Source organism: Balearica regulorum, chromosome Z (genome assembly GCF_011004875.1).
Source record: "Balearica regulorum gibbericeps isolate bBalReg1 chromosome Z, bBalReg1.pri, whole genome shotgun sequence".
Classification (NCBI taxonomy): domain Eukaryota; kingdom Metazoa; phylum Chordata; class Aves; order Gruiformes; family Gruidae; genus Balearica; species Balearica regulorum.
In genome coordinates, this window is record NC_046220.1 from 60,117,323 (window position 1) to 60,139,111 (window position 21,789).

The window sequence follows — 21,789 nt, forward strand, 5'->3', positions numbered from 1 at the left end:
TTTTTCCTCTACATAGTGTTATGGGGCAGGGGGAACAAGTGTCAGTTTACTGTTAACAGAATTTAAGGGGTGGTATAGTGCTCTGGAACAAGACAGAAACAGCAGTCAGGCACTGTAAATGCTTCATGTGTTGCACTATATTACATTAGGAGACTCTTACTAAGAGTATTGAAATTAATTATTCATAGAAAAAGTTAATAATAATAATAAGGAAGGCTGTAAAATTCATCTGGGTGTAGATTATTAATTCTCCCTAATTCCAGTATTCATAGATGTATTATAAGTAAGGTGATGGTGTCCCTGTTTGGTTCATGTAACCACCTTCATGTAGATTTTGCTGAGACTTGAAAGAGACTTCTTCATCCCTGTGTAAGGAAGTCTCCCAACCTGCATAATATGTCCATTTTCCAGCATGACTAGTCACATGCAAGAGGCTGAAATTCATAGTGTAAGATTATTTGTGAAATCATCGATATTTGTGGAAATAGAAGAGATCAGTCAGGCTTCTTTTAAACAGAGGTGTCATTACGCATCTCCAAGAAGCTGGAGACTCCCGTGTACAGTACTCCTTATTTCTCTACATTTTGTGAATTTCTGCTTTCTTAGGATGGAGTTTCAGCATGGGGTCTGCCTACCAGTTCCACAGCTGGCGAGTATTTGTGATCGTCTGCGCCCTGCCCTGTGTCTCTTCCGTGGTAGCCCTCACCTTTATGCCAGAAAGCCCACGATTCTTGCTGGAGGTATAACTTTCCAAATGGTTTTTAGATTCCAGTCAAAATTATTTCTGTGTTTACATCATGACCTTTATATAATGGGCATTAAGATTGTTCAATGTCTATAGTGAATATCTCAATCTGTATGTATGTTTTGTTTAAATGTTTTGGTCAAATGTTTAGGTTGGAAAACATGATGAAGCTTGGATGATACTCAAGCAAATTCATGACACAAACATGCGAGCTCGTGGTCAGCCTGAGAAAGTCTTCACAGTGAGTATTGTTTTTAAAGCTAATCACTTAGCACATCAGTGAGCTTGCTGACTGGCAAGGTCTGGAGGGCTTAAGCAATCAATATTAATACTCTGCATGACAAAGCCAATCATTTGTATTCTAAATACCTAAATATAAGAACCAAATTCCTACTGAAATTGTTATATATACAGCAGATATTAAGATATCAGCCTTTGGCCAGCATATTCTTGAGTGTATGAACCCACAGTGTGGTAATTTTCTCTGGTGCACCAAGATACATAATAGACTTCACTTGTGGTTTATTTATTAAGTTTACTTCATCCTTAGTAATAAGAGTAGGTACATAAAAGTCTGAATTAGTTGGCTGTTGTGTCTTTTGAATATTTTTTTCCATTTTTATCAGCTAAAATAATAATTTTCCAAAATTCATTTTCACTTCTGTGAAATAGTAATTTCAGGCATTTAATTTTCTCAAAATATCTTGAAAGCTCAACTTCATCTTGTTGACTTACAGGTCTAATGATAAGGCCATATTCAAAGTATTGAAGGGTTGTTTCTATTCAGAAGGTAAATTGGTAATTCAGATGTGGGACTTTTTTATGGCATCTTCCTTATTTATGAGGAATATACACAACAATTTTATCTTCCTGGATACAGTAGGATCAAATAGCAGACTTAATTTTCTTGCTTTGAAATCCAGTCTGCCTTTCCAGCTTCTCCTGTGCTGTGGGAGTGCTGGCACTCTGCTCCCTCTCAGAGGCATCCATAGGATGTTTTTCCTCTTCCAGAGGCTTTCTTCTTACTTTAATGCACATATAACTCAATTAAGAAATCCTCTTAATTGTTCTGCATTTGCATGCAGTCTCAAGGAATGACCATCTGACCATATAACCTTATTCCATTGAGACTTGCAGTGTATTGCCTTGGATGTAGTTTCCGTTGCCTCCATTTTTAATTTTTTTTTTCCCACAAAGAAGCTCAAGAACTCCTATATTTAGCCTGAAAGAAGGCTGGTTAGCACATCTGTCATGTTGAATCCTCGTTTATTGATACACAGATAACCTACCTCTAATCCCATCTAACCTAATATTTTATTTTCTGATTTCATTTTCTAGTAAAGGGATTTGCCTAACACCATACAGCTAGCGTGTAACTTCACAATTGGATCTTTCTGATCTGAGCTGCTTTCAGAGAGAGTATGCCTGCCCCCAGTCACTCTTTGTTTTTCTTCTGCCAGCATTGGTATTCATTGACTGATTGCACAGTCAGCTATAGCACAGACCCTGTGCCCCTATGGTGCTGGTTTAGGCACAAGGCAGAAGCAGAAATGTGCCTGGACAAAAGGTGGGAGGAAGGCTCAGCCACAGCCTCACGTCAGTTTGATGTAATCATAAATGTGTCCTAAAGAAGCCATGGAGAAGAAAACAATGCACGTGCTTGTTATTTCCAGTTCTTGTGATCTCCCAAGTCTTTCTCTCTACGGTTGTTAAACTGAACCATATTGAACTCAGCACTTTATTTATTGCTAATTTTGTTAACTGGTCAGCCATGAATAAGGCATGAATAAGGAAAAAACCACCACTTTCTTGGGATTTTTGCCAGTTTATGCCATGAACATTTGGAAAACTCAACTTCAGATATCGAGAAGTTGAAGGATAAGAAATACTGCACTGTATTTCAAGGTTACATGTGTGTAGAAGTGTCTATTTTTAGCTTGCATTAATATGATTAGAAAATGCGTCATTGTGTCCTCATTGTGCAATAGCAGCACTTCATCTTACAAAACCCAGAAAGCAAAGAACTTATGAATAATTTGTTTGGGACATTCTTTTAGTCCCTCTCTTTTTTTTTTCTTTTTTTTTTTTTCAGTGTGAATTAGTCCTGGATATTGTGACATTTTGTCTCAGTAATTTATTCACATAGCTCTCCTAAACCCCATTGCTTCATCCAGTAGCTTTCTATGACTTAGGCATTACTATTTTCCTCCACTTCATGTCACTAGTGACATGAGATACACGTTTATAGTATGTTTTCTAACTTTACAGTTGATGTAATGTTTTCTCCATTACTGCTATACTTTTAGTGTGCTTTCCTTTTATATGTATTCCTAATTATAGTGAGGTCATCTTTTCCTAGAAGCTTTTTTCACAAGTCATGGTTATTCTTGTTACTCATATTATTGAGGATTTTGTCTTTTAGAACCTTTAGAACAGAGAAGGCATCAACTGATGAACAGTTGGTTTTTCGAGTTAGAAACTCAAAAACAGATGCATTTGCGTTACTGACTGTGGAGGTAGTTACTGGCTCTTAATACTTTTGAAAATCTCTCCTGAGAGCAGTGACACTAACAGAGATGGTAATAAGTTGATAGTATCTTCTATTATGGGACTACCCAAGTTAAACATTTATGTATACGCTTAATTACCTTCCTGGGTCCTTAAAATATACATTCATGAGATCTATTGGTTTAAATGTTTAAGTTAAAAAAAAATCTTTGTATCCTTAAAACATAAATTCTCTCCACTCTTTCATTGCCATTTATTAATTAATTTTTTTCTGCAAACATTTACCTTTGCAGCATGTCTTGATTTTGTAAAATTTAAAACATTACCTATTTCTACCCACTACTTTTAAACAGAAGTTCCATTTTCATTAAGATAGGTATTCTTTTTTTTTTTTCTTTTATTCTTCGTATACTGACAGCTGAATTCGCATGGTCCAGATGGACCATTGTCTTGATTCAATAGGACTTTTCTTACATTAAAAACCCATGAAGGCTTTTTGTCTCCAGTCACATGCAGTGGTCCTAGGATATGTGCATGTTTCCCCCAGCCTCCACAGCTACAAATGAGTCAGGTGCTCAGGACAGGGAAAAGGTTGCCCCTGGGCCTACAAGAGCGGTGCTGGCTTATAGAGTGTGATTCAAAAGGCATGCCCTTTCTGCACAGAGGTGTGGCGTGTGAGGATGTCTGCATGTACAAGGTCTTAAATAGTCTTGGAGACTCAACTCGGTCTTTTGCATAATGTGTTTTGTAAAAGCAGTTTAGGAATAGCTTAAAATCAATGGAACGATGCAGACAGGATTATTGCTGTTGGAAGATGCATGACAAGAAGGGTACAAGCTTATAGTCATGGTTTGGCAAGACAGTGAGATGCAGTATTTCAGAAACGACGGTAGTTATAGCCAAAACCACTTAGTGGGCTTTTGTTTGTTCTTGTTCACAGGATAAGGCTGCTGGTTCATCTTAAACAGTGTACATCTCTAAAAGCAGTAGGCTGAAAACTAGAGCTTTGCCATCAATACTGCTATTCCCTGATGTCTTGTAATCCAGTATGAGGGTGGTGGTGTCCTCATTCTGTTAAGAAACACGAGCTATTGCTGCCTTCAGAAACTGGAGTCAAACACTGAACACACAATCTCTTGCTCACTCCCTCCTTATATGTCAGTCCATTTCCCCATTTTATTTATTTTCTGTCTGTCTTCTTTTTAAGTAAACTGTGGATGAATATACTGCCTTTTGTGCTATCTCTATGAAGCTGGGACCAGAGGGGAAGCCAAAACCAAACCCATGCAATGGTATAAGTGTGTCAGGTCCTGTGTCTGGAAAGACCCTATAACACATTCTTATCCTGCTACACAGGAGAGTGCAAGTGAAAATTAGCATTGTAGGCAACATTACATTCTTTGTCACTGGTAATTCTGTATTTTTCCCTGATGTCTGTTTATCTCATTTCACTTTAGATGAAGTAGATGATTGCTCATAACAGCAGTAACGTGTGGTTCCAGATCATTTCACCTAACTTTTTCTCTCTTCATTAAAAAGAATAGTTAAAGTCAACATCTGAAAGACAAGGAGAGTTCCCTGCCTAACGCCTCAGGAAATAAGAACAAAAGAAAAATGTTATGCAACTATTAATTCTTGACATTTCAAATACTTCTATTTGCATTACTGCATCTTTAATCAATAGACTTTCAACAATATTGTGATAGCAAGTCAGAAACAACTTGATGGCAAACTCTGGACATGGTTAACTGAAGATTTAAATAATGTTTTATCCCTTGTGGCATTAGGAGTATGTACAGCAACACTCTAGCAGAACCTGACAGTAACAGCTTGTTTCAGTCAGAGGAAATGGATTTCCTGCATGCTTTGAAAGTAGAGCTTTTCCGATACAGTTGCATCCATAATGAACTCTGGCATTATAGTGTGCTACTATTCCTTTATATTTCTAAAACATTTCTAGTGTAGACATAAGTTTAATATCTGCTCATTTTTAGTTTACGGGATTTATTAAAACCTTTCAATACTCCTCAAGATGCAGTTAATGATTCAAGAAAATGCAAATGTTTGCTGTTCTGGTTTTATTTCTAGGTTAACAGAATCAAAACTCCCAAGCAGATAGACGAGCTCATAGAAATAGAGAGCGATACAGGAACTTGGTACAGGAGGTGTTTTGTTAGAATTCGCACAGAGCTATATGGTGTAAGTAACAATATCTCTGTTTGATCTGTAATTACCTTTCTTCTTTTTAATTAGCCTTCAGAAATAGGATGGATTGATTGAGCTCATGTTGGTGATAGCTGCAATGCTACATTTTCCATGCAACTGGGAAATTCAGGAACCAGTGTAAGGTTCTGGTTTCCTGACCCAGAAAAGGTACAGGTGAATCACAAAGGTTGGTCCCAACTTCTGAGGAGGAAAATGCTGCATTGGTCTTCGCACAAGTGATAACTAATAGTTGCATAGCCATATTCCAAAGCACCACAATATAATATGTACTGGAAATGCATACCAATGTATACCTATGGAAAGAAGTGACACGTGATGAAAAATTATCAGCAGGAACTTGAGGTGGCCACATTATTTGCAAATACTGAAGTCATGAATAAATTGTGTTAATCAATGTCAATACAACCTTTATAAGGCATCACATGTGCATATATTTTTAGGCATGTCAGATCTTTTACTAGAAAACTACGTTAGAGCTATTTCAGAGAGTTTCATGCAAGGTCACTGGGACTGTGCTCCATATCCTTTTTTACTTTTTTGCAAAACCAAAATTATACAGTATCTTTGGCCCTTGTAAGGAAAATTGAGGAAAGTCTCATTAATTAAAAAAAAAAAAAAAAAAAAAAGTCAAAAATAGCATTTCACAGCTGTTAAGAATCTGGCATCTTAAAGCTCTCCAGAGCTATGATGAAGCACTGTAAACCAAGGTTTGTCACAAAATTGCTTGGAAAACATAGTATTTTCCCTATTTAACAAAAAAAAAAAAAAAAATCCAGAAAGTGTCTACTTTTATAGTTATTTGTCCAAAAATGGAGTAATTGAAGATTGGAATGTTATGATTTGGCCTTGTTACTAAAGGAGTTGCAGCTTGGTTGTCTCACATCCTTGTTATCTCACTGTACTTGCCCTTGGGCCAGAACAAATTCCTTGTTGCATGATGTGGGATGAAATGTCCTAGGACAGACTCCCTCTCCTCTTCAAAAGGAAAGATCATCTTGAGATGAGAGAGAGAGAGGAGAACACCATTGTCTGTCAGCTCTACTGTAGCACCTCTAACCTGGGGGTAGTCCCATCTTTTTCTCATATAGTTAAAGTACCACTTTCTAGCTGTGGTAGGTTATGATAGATCAAACTCTGAGTGCATCCCTGTTAAATTATGAAATATAGTTTGTCTAAATTTAAAGCAGTGTAATATTGGGAAGTGAGAAGAAAACATTTCTGACAAGATCTCCAGTTTATGTGAGATGATAGTGAAATGAAGCTGCCTAGAGATTAGGAAAGTTTGAGGTAATCAGGGCAGGAGTCAGTTAACAGACACAGTCCACACTGGTGTATAAAAAATTTTATATAAGCCAGCAACATGCGCCTGCAGCCCAGAAAGCCAACCGTGTCCTGGGCTGCATCAAAAGAGGTGTGACCAGCAGGTCAAGGGAGGTGATCCTGCCCCTCTTCTCCGCTCTTGTGAGACCCCACCTGGAGTACTGTGTCCAGCTCTGGGGGCCCCAGTACATGGACCTGTTGGAGTGAGTCCAGAAGGGGATCATGAAGATGATCAGAGGGCTGGAGCACCTCTCCTGTGAGGACAGGTTGAGAGAGTTGGGATTGTTCAGCCTGGAGAAGAGAAGGCTCTGGGGAGATCTTATAGTGGCCATTCCATTCTTAAAGGGGGCTTATAAGAAAGATGGAGAGACTTTTTACCAAGGTCTGAAGTGACAGGACAAGGGAACTGAAAGAGGGTAGGTTTAGATCAGATATAGGGAAGAAATTTTTTATGATGAAGGTGGTGAGGCACTTGGACAGGTTACAGTTGTGGATGCCCCATTCCTGGAAACATTCAAGGTCAGGTTGGATGGGACTTGAGCAACCTGATCTAGTGAAAGATGCCACTGCTTATTGCAGGGGGATTGGACTAGACGACCTTTAAAGGTCTGTGCTAATCCAAAACATTTCATGATTCTATGAAAAGAAGCTGGAAAGTCACAGAACATGCACAACCTGGATACAGCTGGAGATTAATATACTTGTATGAGAAGTACAGCTACGACCAGTATCAAAGAGCTGATCTGCTCTCTCTGATGCCCTGAATAAGCAAGCAAATGTGAACCAAAAAGCTTCTATCATTTAACAAATTTGTTCAATATATGATGTAAAATAAATGTATTTCCTAATAATTTACAGATTTGGTTGACATTTATGAGATGCTTCAACTACCCGGTGAAGGATAATACAATCAAACTTACAGCTGTATGGTTCACCCTATCTTTTGGGTAAGCACGGTTGAGATCTTAAGTGATCTTTGATAGAATTTACAGACAGAAGAATCATCTGCATGCAAATTTCTGTCACTATGATTTCTGTTTTTATTCAGAAAGGTTTTATTCAGTATCTTTCCACAAAATTTTATATTTATCGGTTAGTCTGGTCTTGGTTGTAACCCTGATTCATCAAGAATAACTGCTTCAGAAAACTGGCATCTTCTAGTGTCAGCATCTTTCAATATTTTTATTTTATGGAGGATTTTATTATGATGGAGCAACCGCTCCATCAAGTAAGCAGCCAAGGGAGCTGCTCATCCTCACCTTGCACAGATTTTCAAAAAAGTGAGATTGGCAACTGAGCTTTTTCTGTTTTTCACAGCTATTACGGCTTATCTGTCTGGTTTCCTGATGTCATTAAACATCTGCAGTCAGATGAGTATGCATCCAGAGTGAAACACTTCCGCAATGAGGAGGTTTCACATTTCGTCTTCAACTTCACACTGGAAAATCAGATTCACAGCAATGGAGAATACATCAATGACAGGTTTAGAGATTCCCTACACCCTCGCTTGGCTGGAATAAACAAATGCATGTTTTAAAGCATGTTCTAATAATCTAATATTTTTCTGCATTAGCTAATGATAGATGGTTTTGTTGCTTTTAAATGGGGATCTATTTCTGTTCTTGATTTCTCATGACTTGTGGAGCACGGGGAGAAGTGGACCTGTACATGCTCTAGTGGTTCCTGTGTGAGGATCCCTCATGTTACCCAGCTTCCTTGTCATCCTGAAAAACAGACCAAAAAGCCTAAGTTAATGATACTTCCTTTCACAGTGGGATTCAAAAGTTCTCAGACCCAACACATGCGGCATATTGTAGGGGGCTGGGGAAGGATGTACTTTCATCTATGTTGCCAGTTCTGCTCTTATGTTGATGAAAGATGCTTTTGTGAAAACGTTGAACATTGAGAGGTTAGGATCTTATCACAGAAAAATGAAAGCTAAATATTACTGTAAATCAATAAAAAGTATGAACAGCTCTGAAATGGGAAACAACATGTTGGCAATGTCTTTTGTGTTTTTTAACTGAATGCAAACATATTAAGGCTCTATCTGGACTTTACACATAACTAGATAACTTAGGGGAAAATTAAACACAGCTGGTTTAGGTATCTATCTGGTTTCTCTTAAGAAATATACAGAACAACCATGTGAATGGTCTCCTAGAAGTCATAGTGCTAAGTAATCATTATTTTCATAGGAAAATCTATATCTAAGTGAACAAAATTAATGATTTTAGTAATACGGGGATTTTAAAATTATTTTTATAAGAACTGGAGTTTTGACACAGTTAAAGGTTTATGTATTGCAGACAAGAAATCACAGCTATCTCGTTTTTAAACTAGCCATAGCTTCCCAGGTCTACTCCTTTCCAGGAGGTAGAAAAGCAAAGAACCATTTACTGTCAGTAACTGACAGCATTCTGTGAACTGAGGTCTATCAATTTGAACTGAACATTCTTGTAAAACACTACATCTAAATTAATCTGTTCTAAAACACTAATTTACTCTTTCGAATGTGCAAATTTAATGGGCATCTGACAGTTATTTGAGATTCACAAAACTCTTTCCGCAGAAGTACGAACACATTTGGTAGTCTTCCTCCAAAAATGTTTTGAATATTCCACTCACACTCAACCTCAGTGTTTCCTTCATGTTCTTTCTTAACTAGAAGATCCATCAATGTTTGACTTTTTACTTCATTACGTTTCTTTTGGGTTTTACTTCAAATCATCGCAACATGTTTCCTGTCCGAAGGTAAAAAGTGAATCAGAAGAATGTAGGGCACATATAGTCTGTCATTTCTGTTCCAAGTGACTAATCTAATTGCCAATTTTTCTTTGTTCTCTCTGGAATTAGGCTACATTTTAAAATAGAAAGTGCTATATGAAAAATGATAAGGAGTTGACACTGACTGTTAGCGTGATTTTAATCAGAGTCTGTCACAAATGAGAAATGATATAGTAACTAAAACTAATGGGCTGAAAACACCATTCTTCTGACCAATACACAAATTCATTAGCTAGTGAGTCTTTTCCTGTGATAAACAAAATTAGCTTTTGGTCTCCTTTCTCATAAAAATGTGATTCCACCAACTTTATCGGTGAGAGAGTTTAATTCTTACTATTTCATAGGTAGCATATTTTATGTGTTCCTATTCCTGTTATTAGTCTTGTAATAAGAAAACTATAAGAACACAGAGCCAGGTCTGTGTTCAGAAGACTTTGCCATTTTGACAGTTGTTACTGCCATATAACAATTAAAGCACTGCTTTTCAAACTGTTGCCACTTTGGGTGAAGTCTGCCAGCAAAACTGCCTTTTTTTAGTTGTAGCTTCTTCCACACCTTCATGTGTGTTGTGGCTGAAACAGGACAATGTGAAATAAAAGACATGACAAAAATAGTGATGTATTTCTCCATCTGTCTTTTTTTGTTTTGTTAGCATAATGATGTTATTTGTTAGAATTATACTAAAAAAGGCTTACAGAATTGTTCTAGTCCAGTAATACTGCAGTAGAAAGTTACTGCTAGTAATACACTTCATCATTGACTTCTATGAATGACTTGATTGACTGTTATGATCAAAGACCTAGGAGTTAAATACGAGTCAGTAGGAAAGAGGATGTTCAGAAATAAGAAAAGATAGTGACAGTTTGTTTATAGCTGTTTTATGTACACAGTAATTGCAATTGCATCCACAGGCACAGGAGTAACAAACACATACTTCCAGGTAGATAGCTGTGTAACTGGCAATATAATGGCTGTGTTCATGTTAAACCATTTTGCAAAACCATTTGTTAACACCTGGATCAGTATGTTTTGCATTTGAGCCTGACATGGTGCCCAATGTGTTAATCTGGAGAAAGAAACATTCTTTAAAAAAATCTTTCTTTCCAGCTTGTTGGTACTAGCAGGTGCTTGTTTGTTCCAAGAGACTGAGTTTCTGGAGCATGATCTCCCACTTTCCACTGTAATGTCAAATTACAAGTAATAGTGATTTTACAAGGCTATTCCATGAATGTCGTGACATTGGGTTTGATTGATGATTATGGACAAGTAAGAACAGAAATATTATCAAAGAAATTGTATTACCAGTTGTGGCCAGTACCTATGTGGAGCTATTTGTCTTATTAATGTTTTTTTCTGAATGATAGAAATCAGCTAAACATTATTACATCTCCAGAATGCCTTTAAGGAATCATTGTTACTGGGGTTGAAATTTTTTAGACCTATATAGCTGCATCAGCTTGGCCTGTTGTTCTTTCTTACCTATGAAGGTAGACTGATAGAAATTATTTGTATTGGGCAGGTTTATTATGATGAAATTTAAATCAGTAACCTTTGAAGATTCACTTTTTAAGAACTGTGTGTTTGAAGACATTACTTCACTGAATACCTACTTCAGGAACTGTACTTTCATGAATACCACCTTCTACAACACAGGTATTACAAGAAAAAACCCTGGACATCCGTTGTTCAGCTGCACGTTCTCATCTTCTTATGTTTATAATTTCTGGATTTCTAATAAGGCATACAAGAAGTCCTCTTGTAGGGAATAAAAAGCTATAAAAAGCAACAGGCCTCGATAAGGTTATAGCAAAAGTGAAAGGATCACACCCACACTAGAGACACTGCAGGCCTAATATTGACTCAGTTAATAAACATCTCTTTGATTATAAATATCTCTTTGATTTTAATAATCTCTAAAGATATTCAGTCTGGAGAGAAGAAAAATATATTTACTGCTTTACTGGTAGCTCTAACTAGTGTATTTTTATTTAGTCTAAATGAGACTGGTGAAATACTTTGTTCATTGTGCTTACTGTGGCATGGGAATCTGAGTTCAGGATTCAAACTACCTAATCTATAATCATTCCCACTCTCCTAAGTATTGTAACAAAAGTAGGAATGTGTATATTTGTATGTTTAAACAGAAGACCTTTTTTTTTTTTTTTTTGATTTAATAAAACATAACTGTAAACAGAACATAGCCAACTAAGCTTGTTGGAAAGACAGGGCACTTCTTACCGCTTTCCCATAACTACTTCAGCAATTATAATAATAATAGAGTTAGGTTTCAGAGGAGGCAATCCCCAGCTTTCTTTGCATGGAAGGAAGGTACTCTTGATTCAGGCTTATAAGGAACAGAACGAAAGTGTAAGTATAGAGAGACATGTCCGAAACGGTATTGGAAGAAGAATGGCCTGAATGGTTGCATATAATAACTCACCTGTGTTAGAGCTGAAGACCATGAGGCCTTCTCAGAAATGAAAATTAGTTTAAACTGAATTCTGTAGGAATGTTTCACTTTAAAGGAAGTCAAACCAAACTGAGTATGACTGGTAGTCTCACCTGAAAGGCTGTCTGGTGTGCAAATAGGTCTGATGCCGAGCAAGACCAAGTGATAGAAACTTGCAGATACCCAGTGCTTTTTATGCAAGACCATGCTGGTGCTGAAAGGCCTTAATCAAATACAGTCCCAGCAGAGCTGAAATACAGTAATATAACTTGCCTAATTTCAGGTCTTAGTTGCTCTTTTTCATGAGCTTTGCATATTTTTCTATTAAGATTAAAACGTATCAAAATTAACAACAGTAACTAGTCCAATTTTACAAAGCAGTGAAAGCTCCAAGTTGTCATTAAAGTTGCCCAAACTTGGAATGTTTTTAATCAAAAGCTGCACATGGAGTTGGCTGTTTGCTGAAATGTTTCTTTCTCTTCTTTCCACAGATCTCGAGCCATATAAATTTGTTGACAGCAAATTGATAAATTGCACATTTTTCCACATCAGGACAGGGTGCCAGATTTCTTTTGATGATGACTACAGTGCCTACTGGATTTACTTTGTTAATTTCCTGGGAACTTTGGCAGTGTTACCAGGGAATATTGTGTCCGCTCTCCTGATGGACAGAATTGGACGGTTAACAATGCTAGGTAGAGGCTTCACTTTAAAACAGGAAACAACACCAAAACCTAAAGCTCTCTTGATAAAGTAACGTGTTCTCTTTTTAAAGAATTTGGTTCAGAGAGATGCAAAACATTCCTTTTGCAGATACTTCATTTTATGGCATCATAAGTGGCATTTTAAAAAGCCCTCAATTTAGAAACTCTAGGAACAAAGGGTTCTGTAACCACTTCTGTTATGCCACATGATCAGTTATTGCTCTTCCATGCTGATATTACGAGACCGTTATTTAGGCATTTGGGATGAGATTTTGGAGAGTACTGTCCCTCAGCTTGTCTTTGCTCCAGCTGAAAGGAAAGTGAGATGTGCACAGGTGACCTCATCTAGTGGAGCAACTCCTTGGAGGAGTGAGCAGTCCTTTGCCTGTTATCTATTTTGCAAAGCAACACAGTTGAAAGATATCTCCTGTGGACTATCTACAATGACAAATCTGTTTTCAATTTACTTAAATAACTATGTGGTAGTTCATTGTATTAATTTTCTAGGACAATATCTCTAAACAAATGCAATTCCTACTCAGTGTTTTTATCGCTACAAAATACAAATGAGTTTCATGTAATTGTAGAAGACGATGACCAAGGAAGAATGGGGGTAGCTTTCCCCAGGCAGCTTGCTTTGGGAGTTCAGAGAGGGTTCCAGCTTAATATTTTATGATATATCCTAATATTTTAGGAGTTATGGGTTTTTTTCTATGAGTCCCTTACAATGTTTGCCTGACTGATCTTACCAGCAGAGGACATCTCTTTAGTTTTTAACTGAAATATATGGGTCAGTTATTTAGCTACACTGTGTGCACATAGAAACATTAGACAAAACAAACAAAGATCATTCTTTAATACAGCTCCACTTCACGTTCGTTTCATCTGTCTTGTACCTAGGTGGTTCCATGGTTCTCTCTGGCATCAGCTGTTTTTTCCTCTGGTTTGGGACCAGTGAATCCATGATGATAGGTATGCTGTGCCTCTACAACGGTCTCACCATCTCAGCGTGGAACTCTCTAGATGTCATTACTGTGGAGCTGTACCCTACAGATAGAAGGTATGCGCAGATACACCCCGCCCCCCAACCTCATTCACACTATCTCTATGTACCAGCAAAAATGGTAAATAGAAACGGTAACGTATGAGCTTTACAGAGATAGTAATGTTTTGAGTGGACCGAATGAATAGTTTGTCTTACGAATAGCAAGGAGAAAAAAGAGATATTTTTTTTTAGCAATTTGGTATGGATTTCACATGAAATATCACCTAATCAGGAAAATAGCACAAATGTAGTTTCATGTGAAAAAAGAAGGTCTAACTACTACTCTCATTTAAAACACAGCTAATGAGTAGTATTTCTGAAAGCAGTAATGGAATATTTCTGGCTTTCCCTTAGTGCAACTGGCTATGAAAGCAGTAGTTGGTCGAAAACAGCAATATAGCTGCATTTGCCTGTTGGCTGTGAAACGGTGGGGATGATCACTGTCTGGAGCTGAACAACATCTTCTGGAACAGATTGTGGGCTTGAACCATGCTGAGCTGTTAGTCAGTCTGCAATGAATTTGTATGCAGGGTCATTAGGAGCGTACATACGCAGCATTAAGTGGGTAGAAAAATGTCTCAGGCACTGCTCCTGACTCTTCAGGGCTCTTGCAGGAAAGCTCAGACAATTGTCATGTCCTGCAAGGACTTCTGGTAGATGACATGTGGGGTTTTTTTCAGATACAGGGTACTTTTTCATGCTGATATTCTGTCACTTAAAGGACTGAAAGAACAGTAGAGTCATACACTGTTGTATGATGAGAGTAAAAATGTAAGAGTCACATTTTCTTGAATAAACTGGCCAAATCTACCTGTGCCAGGAAAGACACTGATGATATATACTGTAGATGACATTTTTTTTCAAACGTTCCAGACGTGATGGAACCATCACTGCCAGTTTTTGCCAGCTGGGTTATAAGGCAATGAATAATTCTAGAAGTCACTTCCTAGACATGGTTTGGTTTTGGTTTTTTTTTTTTTTTGACTGGGGAAAAGCTTCTTCATGTTTCATAGAACTATTTGAAAATTAATAACTGCAGGGACCCAAATAACTTGCTTCCCAGAATTTTTTCCCTGATATTTTTTTATCCACACCAGTTACAGTTTAACAGCCACCATTGCCCACCTCTGATGGTCCTGTCTTTTCTTCTAAGACTCCTCTGATCTCCATAGCCTGAGATGACTTGCCAAAGTTTGCTGGGAATTTCTGGCTTCTGCAAGTAGCTGTAGGGCTGAGCAGCCTTTACAGGTATATACGGTACACGAAGCTGCCTGATCTGGTTTTGCACATGAGGTCTTTCAGACTTAAGATGTTGCCCTCTTTCACTTCAAATCTGCATCCAGAGTGAATCTGGTCCTGAAACCGGCTTCCAGTTTCTCCTCTAAAGGCAATCTAGGCAAAACAACTTTGCTCTGTCAGTATTTTACTATTCCAGTATGTACTTTTTCCTTACTCCTGATCAATGAAATGACCACAAACCAGCAGCAAAGTGCAGCTGGAGGTTGGGTGGGAAGAAAAGTGTGTAGAAGGAGGCCAGTTCACGCTATCATGCACAAGATACCAGGCTGGGCAGCCCCTCCTTTTCCTCCTGCACAAACCCTCTTGGAGACCAGCCCATTGCCAAACCGCTGGGACCTTGCCAGTGTTGCGCAGCATAATACAAAAGGTGTTTCATAAATTGTACTCCAGGTTATACAGGGCTCATACTGGCTTTTTACCAGGTAGGGGTGTGGTGAGCAATTTGGAAATGTGCAGCGTATATGATACACAGCACACATTTCAGTTTCCTCTTCATCGGCTGCCTGCAGGGCAGAGTTAAGGTTGCTTCAAAATCTTAACAGATTTGGATTCTATATTCCTTCACACTCATCTACCTATTCATATTTTAATTTACTAATACCTAGATTTGAGGTAATTAAGTAGTTTGTCCTATATTCTTGATGAGTTCTTTCAAAATTTATGCCATTTTAGCATAGCTTTGCCTGCATGTTCTTTATAAAATCTCAACTGATTTGCACAGCTGCTAAAATAAGATATGTTAGAGGGGGTATAGATTTCAAATGGTTCTCAGGTAGATGACAAAGTTGTGTTAAAGGATAGCATATTACTAATGCTAGTCATAAGTAGGTTTCTGTCTTCCAGATGACACACATGGTGGTAACGAATAATCCTTTGATAATATTACTTTTTTTTTCTTTTTTACTTTTCAATACACAAAGCTTTCCATATTTTCCAAACGTTGCTTTGAAAGGAGGTAACATAGAAATGGAGGCACGGAAGAAAAAAGATATTGTTAAAAATTACTTTACATGCCCAATTTCACGTGTGGTACCAACAATCCCAGTCACTGACCATTTTAGAAGAGGGAGTGAGCTGAAAGTGTAACTTCCACTGCAGCTGTAAGACCTCAGCACTTCAGCAACACAAACCAGAAGGTGCTAAGCCAAGCACGCAGAAAATGTGAAATGCATACTCAATGACTGTTTAGTTAGCTTTAAGTGACTTGCTCGCATCAGATGCAAATTCTGTGGCTGGGGTAGGGATTGTATCTTTCCTCCTGACAGCACTCAACTACCTTAAGCATGAGACTGCTTTCTCATCTTGCAATCCCTAATCTTATTCACAGTGCACCTTCCAACTGCTGCAGCAGACAAGGGAAACCAAGTTTTCTTCACCGCATTTATGTTTTACCCTCAAGTTCTCTTTGTTCTGTGCATTGGCAGACTGATGAGGAAAAAAAATATTGTGTGATGAGGTAATTATGGCGTGTGTTGTAAAGTGTGTGCCCAAGGGGCTTACAATAATATTGCAGAGTTTCCTAACTCTGCCTGTAATAGAAATATGAATTCAAAAGAGTTAAAATTCTCTGGAGAAGTAACATTTAGGAGATTTTTATGACTTTAAAATGCAATTGCTACTTTCACAGAAATGATACATATCTTCTTGTGAACTAACTTGGAAAGCACCAACTTTATAAGCCAAGACCCTTGTCAAGGAGTGCATACAACAAATAACCCAAATCTAAACAGAAAGTGGAATAGAAAAAAATGTCATCTCCCATAGAGTAAATCAAGGTCAGAATGCACCAGATAACCAACAATTTGTCAGTTTTACTACAGCTGGGTTTGAATCTTGGCTAAGAATGTTTAGAATTCAAGGTGTGCTATGAAATGAGGTCATCCTGTTTTGCCTTTTTTTAATACCTCTGAAATCAGTGCATAAGAGTTTGGTCATAATTAAGAAATAAGTCACCTATCTTCAGTTCATTATATTTATCTTTTTCTTTTCTTCTTGAGCCCTGAAAATGTATCCACAGAGTAATCAACATTATTCACAGGGTATCTTAAATCCAACTTCATACTATTGTGGCTGTCAGAAGAGAAGTTTTCTATTCTTTTGAGTCATAACAGAAGTCACCAACTTACTGTAGACTTCTTGATAGCTATTTTCTACTGCCATCCTGTGGCTGTGGTTCAACTGCATTTTGCTGAAATTTCATGTTAATGTTTTTCAGGTATGACATGCCAAAACTGTGAAATGCCTTGAGCAGTAGTCCAAGGCAGAAAAGCAAAATCCATGGTGTTACTTGCACACTGAATGCTATAATTGGCCAGGATATGATATGCATCTTTGTACTAATTTTTTAAGATCTTAAAATGTCTGTACATTGGAAAATTGTCCATAACACATTCAGAAACTCTTTTAATAGCCTTTGCATTTTATCAACAACCAAAAAAGTGATATTCAGAGGTTTTTGTAACTTGCTGGATAGAGTCAGCATTATCTCTGGCAAGAAAGTTATCAAGTGTCTGTGCTACACATTCAGTAGCGCTCCACTGCAGGACAATGAAGTTTTTAGGTGCTCTGACTATTTGCAATGGAAAAGTGCGCCTGAAGTATTTTCTATAGGAATATAAGCACCTTGTCTAAGAAGGACCATATGTGGCAACTAAGAAACAAGCTCTTTTAATCTAGAGGCTTGGATAATCCCTCTATTTTTAACTGTTTGGACTCTTGCCATTTTTATGTGGGGCTTGGGTGAAAGGAAGCTAAAGACTTTTCTTTGTTGCAGCTTTCCCAGCAACAGAAGTAAAATACATTGGGGAAAATTTCTTTTCCCTAACATCCAGCTTTCTCTCAGACCTGACACTTTTAGAGGACTTCTGCATTTTTCTCTTATCAATACTAAAATCAGTAACTTTTTTTGTTTGTTTGTTTGTTTTGTAAGGCAATCGCAGATTGATTCACCAGCATTATCTTACTGATGTGCTTGAAAGATTTAATGACATTCTCTAGCTGGATAAGGGATTCTTGCTACTGAACTCCCTTGACCAGTAATAAGGATTGCTTATGGAGTCAAAAAATAATTTTGTGCCAGTGCCTCACCCAATAACTGATGAACATAATGGAAATTGGTGTATATAGTAATGGCCTTATGTCTTCAGATTTTTTTCACTTTATTTATTCATGGTGCTGAGATGACATGTCACATACCTTTGATCATTTGCAGACTTTCTGTACACTCTTGCACTTTCCTGAAACATGGTAACAGAGACTGTACTAGTGCTGCAAGAGAAGATTATGCTCGATTCTGTATGTGAATTGCAGCATATTTATTGCCTAGCTATTTTTACTCCCCTGGATTCAGTAGAAGTAATTATAAAGGCATGAATTAACACAGATTTTAGCTGATTTGAATCACAGACACTGTTCTAAGAAAGATGTTTAAAACCCAACAAGTCTGAGTTTGCTATCCTTGGAGCTCAACAGTTTGTTAATGATTTTGTTCTGACTATCAATACAGAAGAAATGCACATTGAACCGTAGTATTAATATTGAAGGATACGAAGGCAAAAGGTTGAACAGTGACAATGCTTTTCAGGTACAGGTTGCAACAACATTTTACTTCAGCCTGTAAAAATCTTGCTGTTCCTGCCAATGCTGCGCATATTTTAGGTGAAAGGACATGCCTGAAAACTGCTTAAAGATCAAAAGATTGAACTTCTGCTGCATTGTTCATTTTGTATCATCAGGACAGTCAAAAGCAAAAAAAGTAGACTTACTTTGTCTTACTCTTCTCTTTTTATAATTTGATAACATTAATGGGATTACACTAATAATGACCCCTTACAATTGGAAAAATCTAATAAATCCATTTTACAAAGCAGAACTGGTTTTCCAGTGCCAACAAATTACTTTAATTTTGCTCAGATATAAGAGATATTGTATTACAAAATTACTTTAAAACATAATAACATAATCTTGGGTATATAACCTATAATAGATCTAAATCACAGTGGCAGCCCTGAACATGCTACCTGTAAAGCCTAGCACATGAAAAGAACTCATCCAAATTGCTCAGAAAATTATATTCAGACCCCTGTTATAACTAGTTGATATAAACAAATAGCATCTGTGAAACAGCTTACCTTTATAAGACACTATAAAACAACACTGAATATAAGCATCCCCATATGTTTTGTGCTATTGCCTTTCCAAAGATTTCCTGCCTGTACCTATCCAAATTTGCTTTTGCTAGACATATCTATTCTTTGGGGAGTTCTGGTATCTCTCTGAATATCCTGAAGCTGTTGATGACTAAGTGTCTGTTTTCTCTATGTGAACACTGCCTTTTTACCTGTTATTGTTATTCGGGAGCAAGTTTGGGTTTTTTTTTTACCTGTTTGCAACAAAGTCTATTTTATCACAGTCTTTCCTTTTCATGCTCCTCCTTCCTATCTGCACTCTTGTTCACCCTACAAGATGGCGTCAGTGTGGAGCCCCTTCCCTCTCAGGAGCTTCTCTCCATCCTGGTCAGCTTCCTCCAGACATTCCTAGAGTCATAGAATCACAGAATGGTTCAGTTGGAAGGGACCTCAAAGATCATCTAGTTCCAAACTTCCCTGCCATGAGCAGGGACACCCTCCACTAGACCACGTTGCCCAAAGCCCCATCCAAACTGGCCTTGAATACTTCCAGGGATGGGGCATCCACAGCTTCTCTGGGCAACCTCATCCAGTGCCTCACCACCCTCACAGGGAAGAATTTCTTCCTTATATCTAACCTAAATCTACCCTCTTTTAGTTTAAACCCATTACCCCTTGTCCTGTCACTCCATGCCCTTGTAAACAGTCCCTCACCAGCTTTCCTGTAGGCCCCTTCAGGTCCTGGAAGGCTGCTCTAAGGTCTCCCAGGAGCCTCCTCTTCTCCAGGCTAAGCAATCCCAACCCTCTCAGCCTCTCTTCATAAGAGAGGTGCTCCAGCCCTCTGATCAGCTTTGTGGCCTCCTCTGGACTCGCTCCAACAGCTCCATGTCTCTCTTGTACTGGGGACCCCAGAGCTGGATGCAGTACTCCAGGTGGGATATCACCAGAGTGGAGTAGATGGGGAGAGTCACCTCCCTCAACCTGCTGGCCACACTGTTTGTGATGCAGCCCAGGACACGGTTGGCTTTCTGGGCTGCAAGCGCACACTGCTGGCTCATGTTAAGATTTTCACCTACCAACACTCCCAAGTCCTTCTCCTCAGGGCTGCTCTCAATCCATTCTTCCCCCAGCCTGTAGTCGTGCTTGGGATTGCACTGACCCATGTGCAGGACCTTGCACTTGGCCTTGTTGAACTTCATGAGGTTGGCACCTCACTGACATAGCTATAGAAAATTTTCTTGTTGTCCTCAATGTCCCTGGCCAGATTTAATTCTATCACGGTTTTGAATTTCCTAACCTGATTTCTGGCTGCTTGAACAGGTTCTCTGTATTCCTCCCAGGCTACCTGCCGTTGCTTCTACCCTTTCTGTGTTTGAGTTTGCCCAGGAGCTCCTTGTTCATCCACGGGCGCCTCTTGGTGGTTTTGCCTAACTTTCTCTTTGTTGGGATGCATCGCTCCTGAGCTTGGAGGAGGTGACCCTTGAATATTAGCCAGCTGTCTTGGGCCCCTCTTCCCTCCAGAGCTTTGTCGCATGGTACTCTACCAAGCAGATCCCTGAAGAGGCCAAAGTCTGCTCTCCTGAAGTCCATGGTAGTGAGCTTGCTGCGCACCCTCCTCGCTGCCCTGAGGATCCTGAATTCCACCATTTCATGGTCACTGCAGCCAAGGCTGCCCTTGAGCTTCGTATCGCCTACCAGCCCTTCCTTGTTGGTGAGAAAATTCTTCTGATGCTCTGCTTTATCTGCTTTTGTAGTACATATGTTTCTGTGGTAGAGATTTGACCTTCTTCTCATAGGTTTTGCAAGATTACTCCAGTAAGGTGGCTCTTCACTGCTTCCTTCAGAGAATCTCTCACTTCTCCTTTGGACTGATTCCTCCAAAGTCTTCCTTAAAATGGGCAAGTTTTAACTTTCTCATTTCTCCTTTGAGGAAGGCATTTTCAAGGAGCTGCTGCAAATGTTTCTCTGTCAGAAAGCTTCACCAGCAACTCTTCCAAAGTTTTCTTTTCCACTCTCAACATTGTGCTCTCGGGCAGCCCTCACTGGTCTGCAATGTCCAACAGCAGAGGGTTATCTCCAGGATGTTCATGTTTAGCACTTCTTGGTGGTAAGTATTATGTAAAAGTACTGGATGTTTAATCGAATTTAGGAAAAAAAAAAAAAAAAAAAAGCAAGTAAGGTCTTTGAACATTCAGAAGGCCTGTCTGAGTCTCTTGTGATTGTTTTTTCACAGTGTTTCTAGGTAGTTTCTGCTCTGCCATCAGAATGACCTGTCTCTCCTTCCCTAGATATCATTGGTACTTATTGTCTGGATAGGTGCCACTTTTTGCACAAAGAGGAATTATGATTACTTCAGGCAAAATAATAATTACTTGCCTAAATCTCAGGTTTCCTAAAGAAACTGAAACACTGCTGCCAATTGCAAGAGACATATAGACAAACAAATAATAAATTAATTATTATTATAATCACCCAGCAAAAGAGACTAACTTGTGTCTTGTCCTGGGGTCAGAAAAGGCATATAATACGTAGAACTGACACTGGAACTGTAAATATCAACTCTTCTGATTTTACTTCCA

The 21,789-nt window shown here is 38.4% G+C and overlaps 1 protein-coding gene across 3 annotated transcripts in view; it reads left to right on the forward strand.

Annotated features, from left to right (window-relative positions):
• Nucleotides 1-21,789, forward strand: part of SV2C (synaptic vesicle glycoprotein 2C) — a 118,692-nt gene that overhangs the window by 85,324 nt on the left and 11,579 nt on the right. For 2 of the 3 annotated variants that reach the window (XM_075741186.1, XM_075741184.1), the window contains 8 exons: nucleotides 607-740; nucleotides 897-986; nucleotides 5,342-5,452; nucleotides 7,658-7,746; nucleotides 8,117-8,281; nucleotides 11,106-11,239; nucleotides 12,527-12,726; nucleotides 13,636-13,799. In XM_075741186.1, coding sequence (XP_075597301.1) covers nucleotides 607-740; nucleotides 897-986; nucleotides 5,342-5,452; nucleotides 7,658-7,746; nucleotides 8,117-8,281; nucleotides 11,106-11,239; nucleotides 12,527-12,726; nucleotides 13,636-13,799 — 1,087 coding nt within the window. Of the gene's footprint in view, nucleotides 1-606; nucleotides 741-896; nucleotides 987-5,341; nucleotides 5,453-7,657; nucleotides 7,747-8,116; nucleotides 8,282-11,105; nucleotides 11,240-12,526; nucleotides 12,731-13,635; nucleotides 13,800-21,789 lie in introns of all 3 variants that reach the window. The other variant, XM_075741185.1, reaches the window with a different exon arrangement.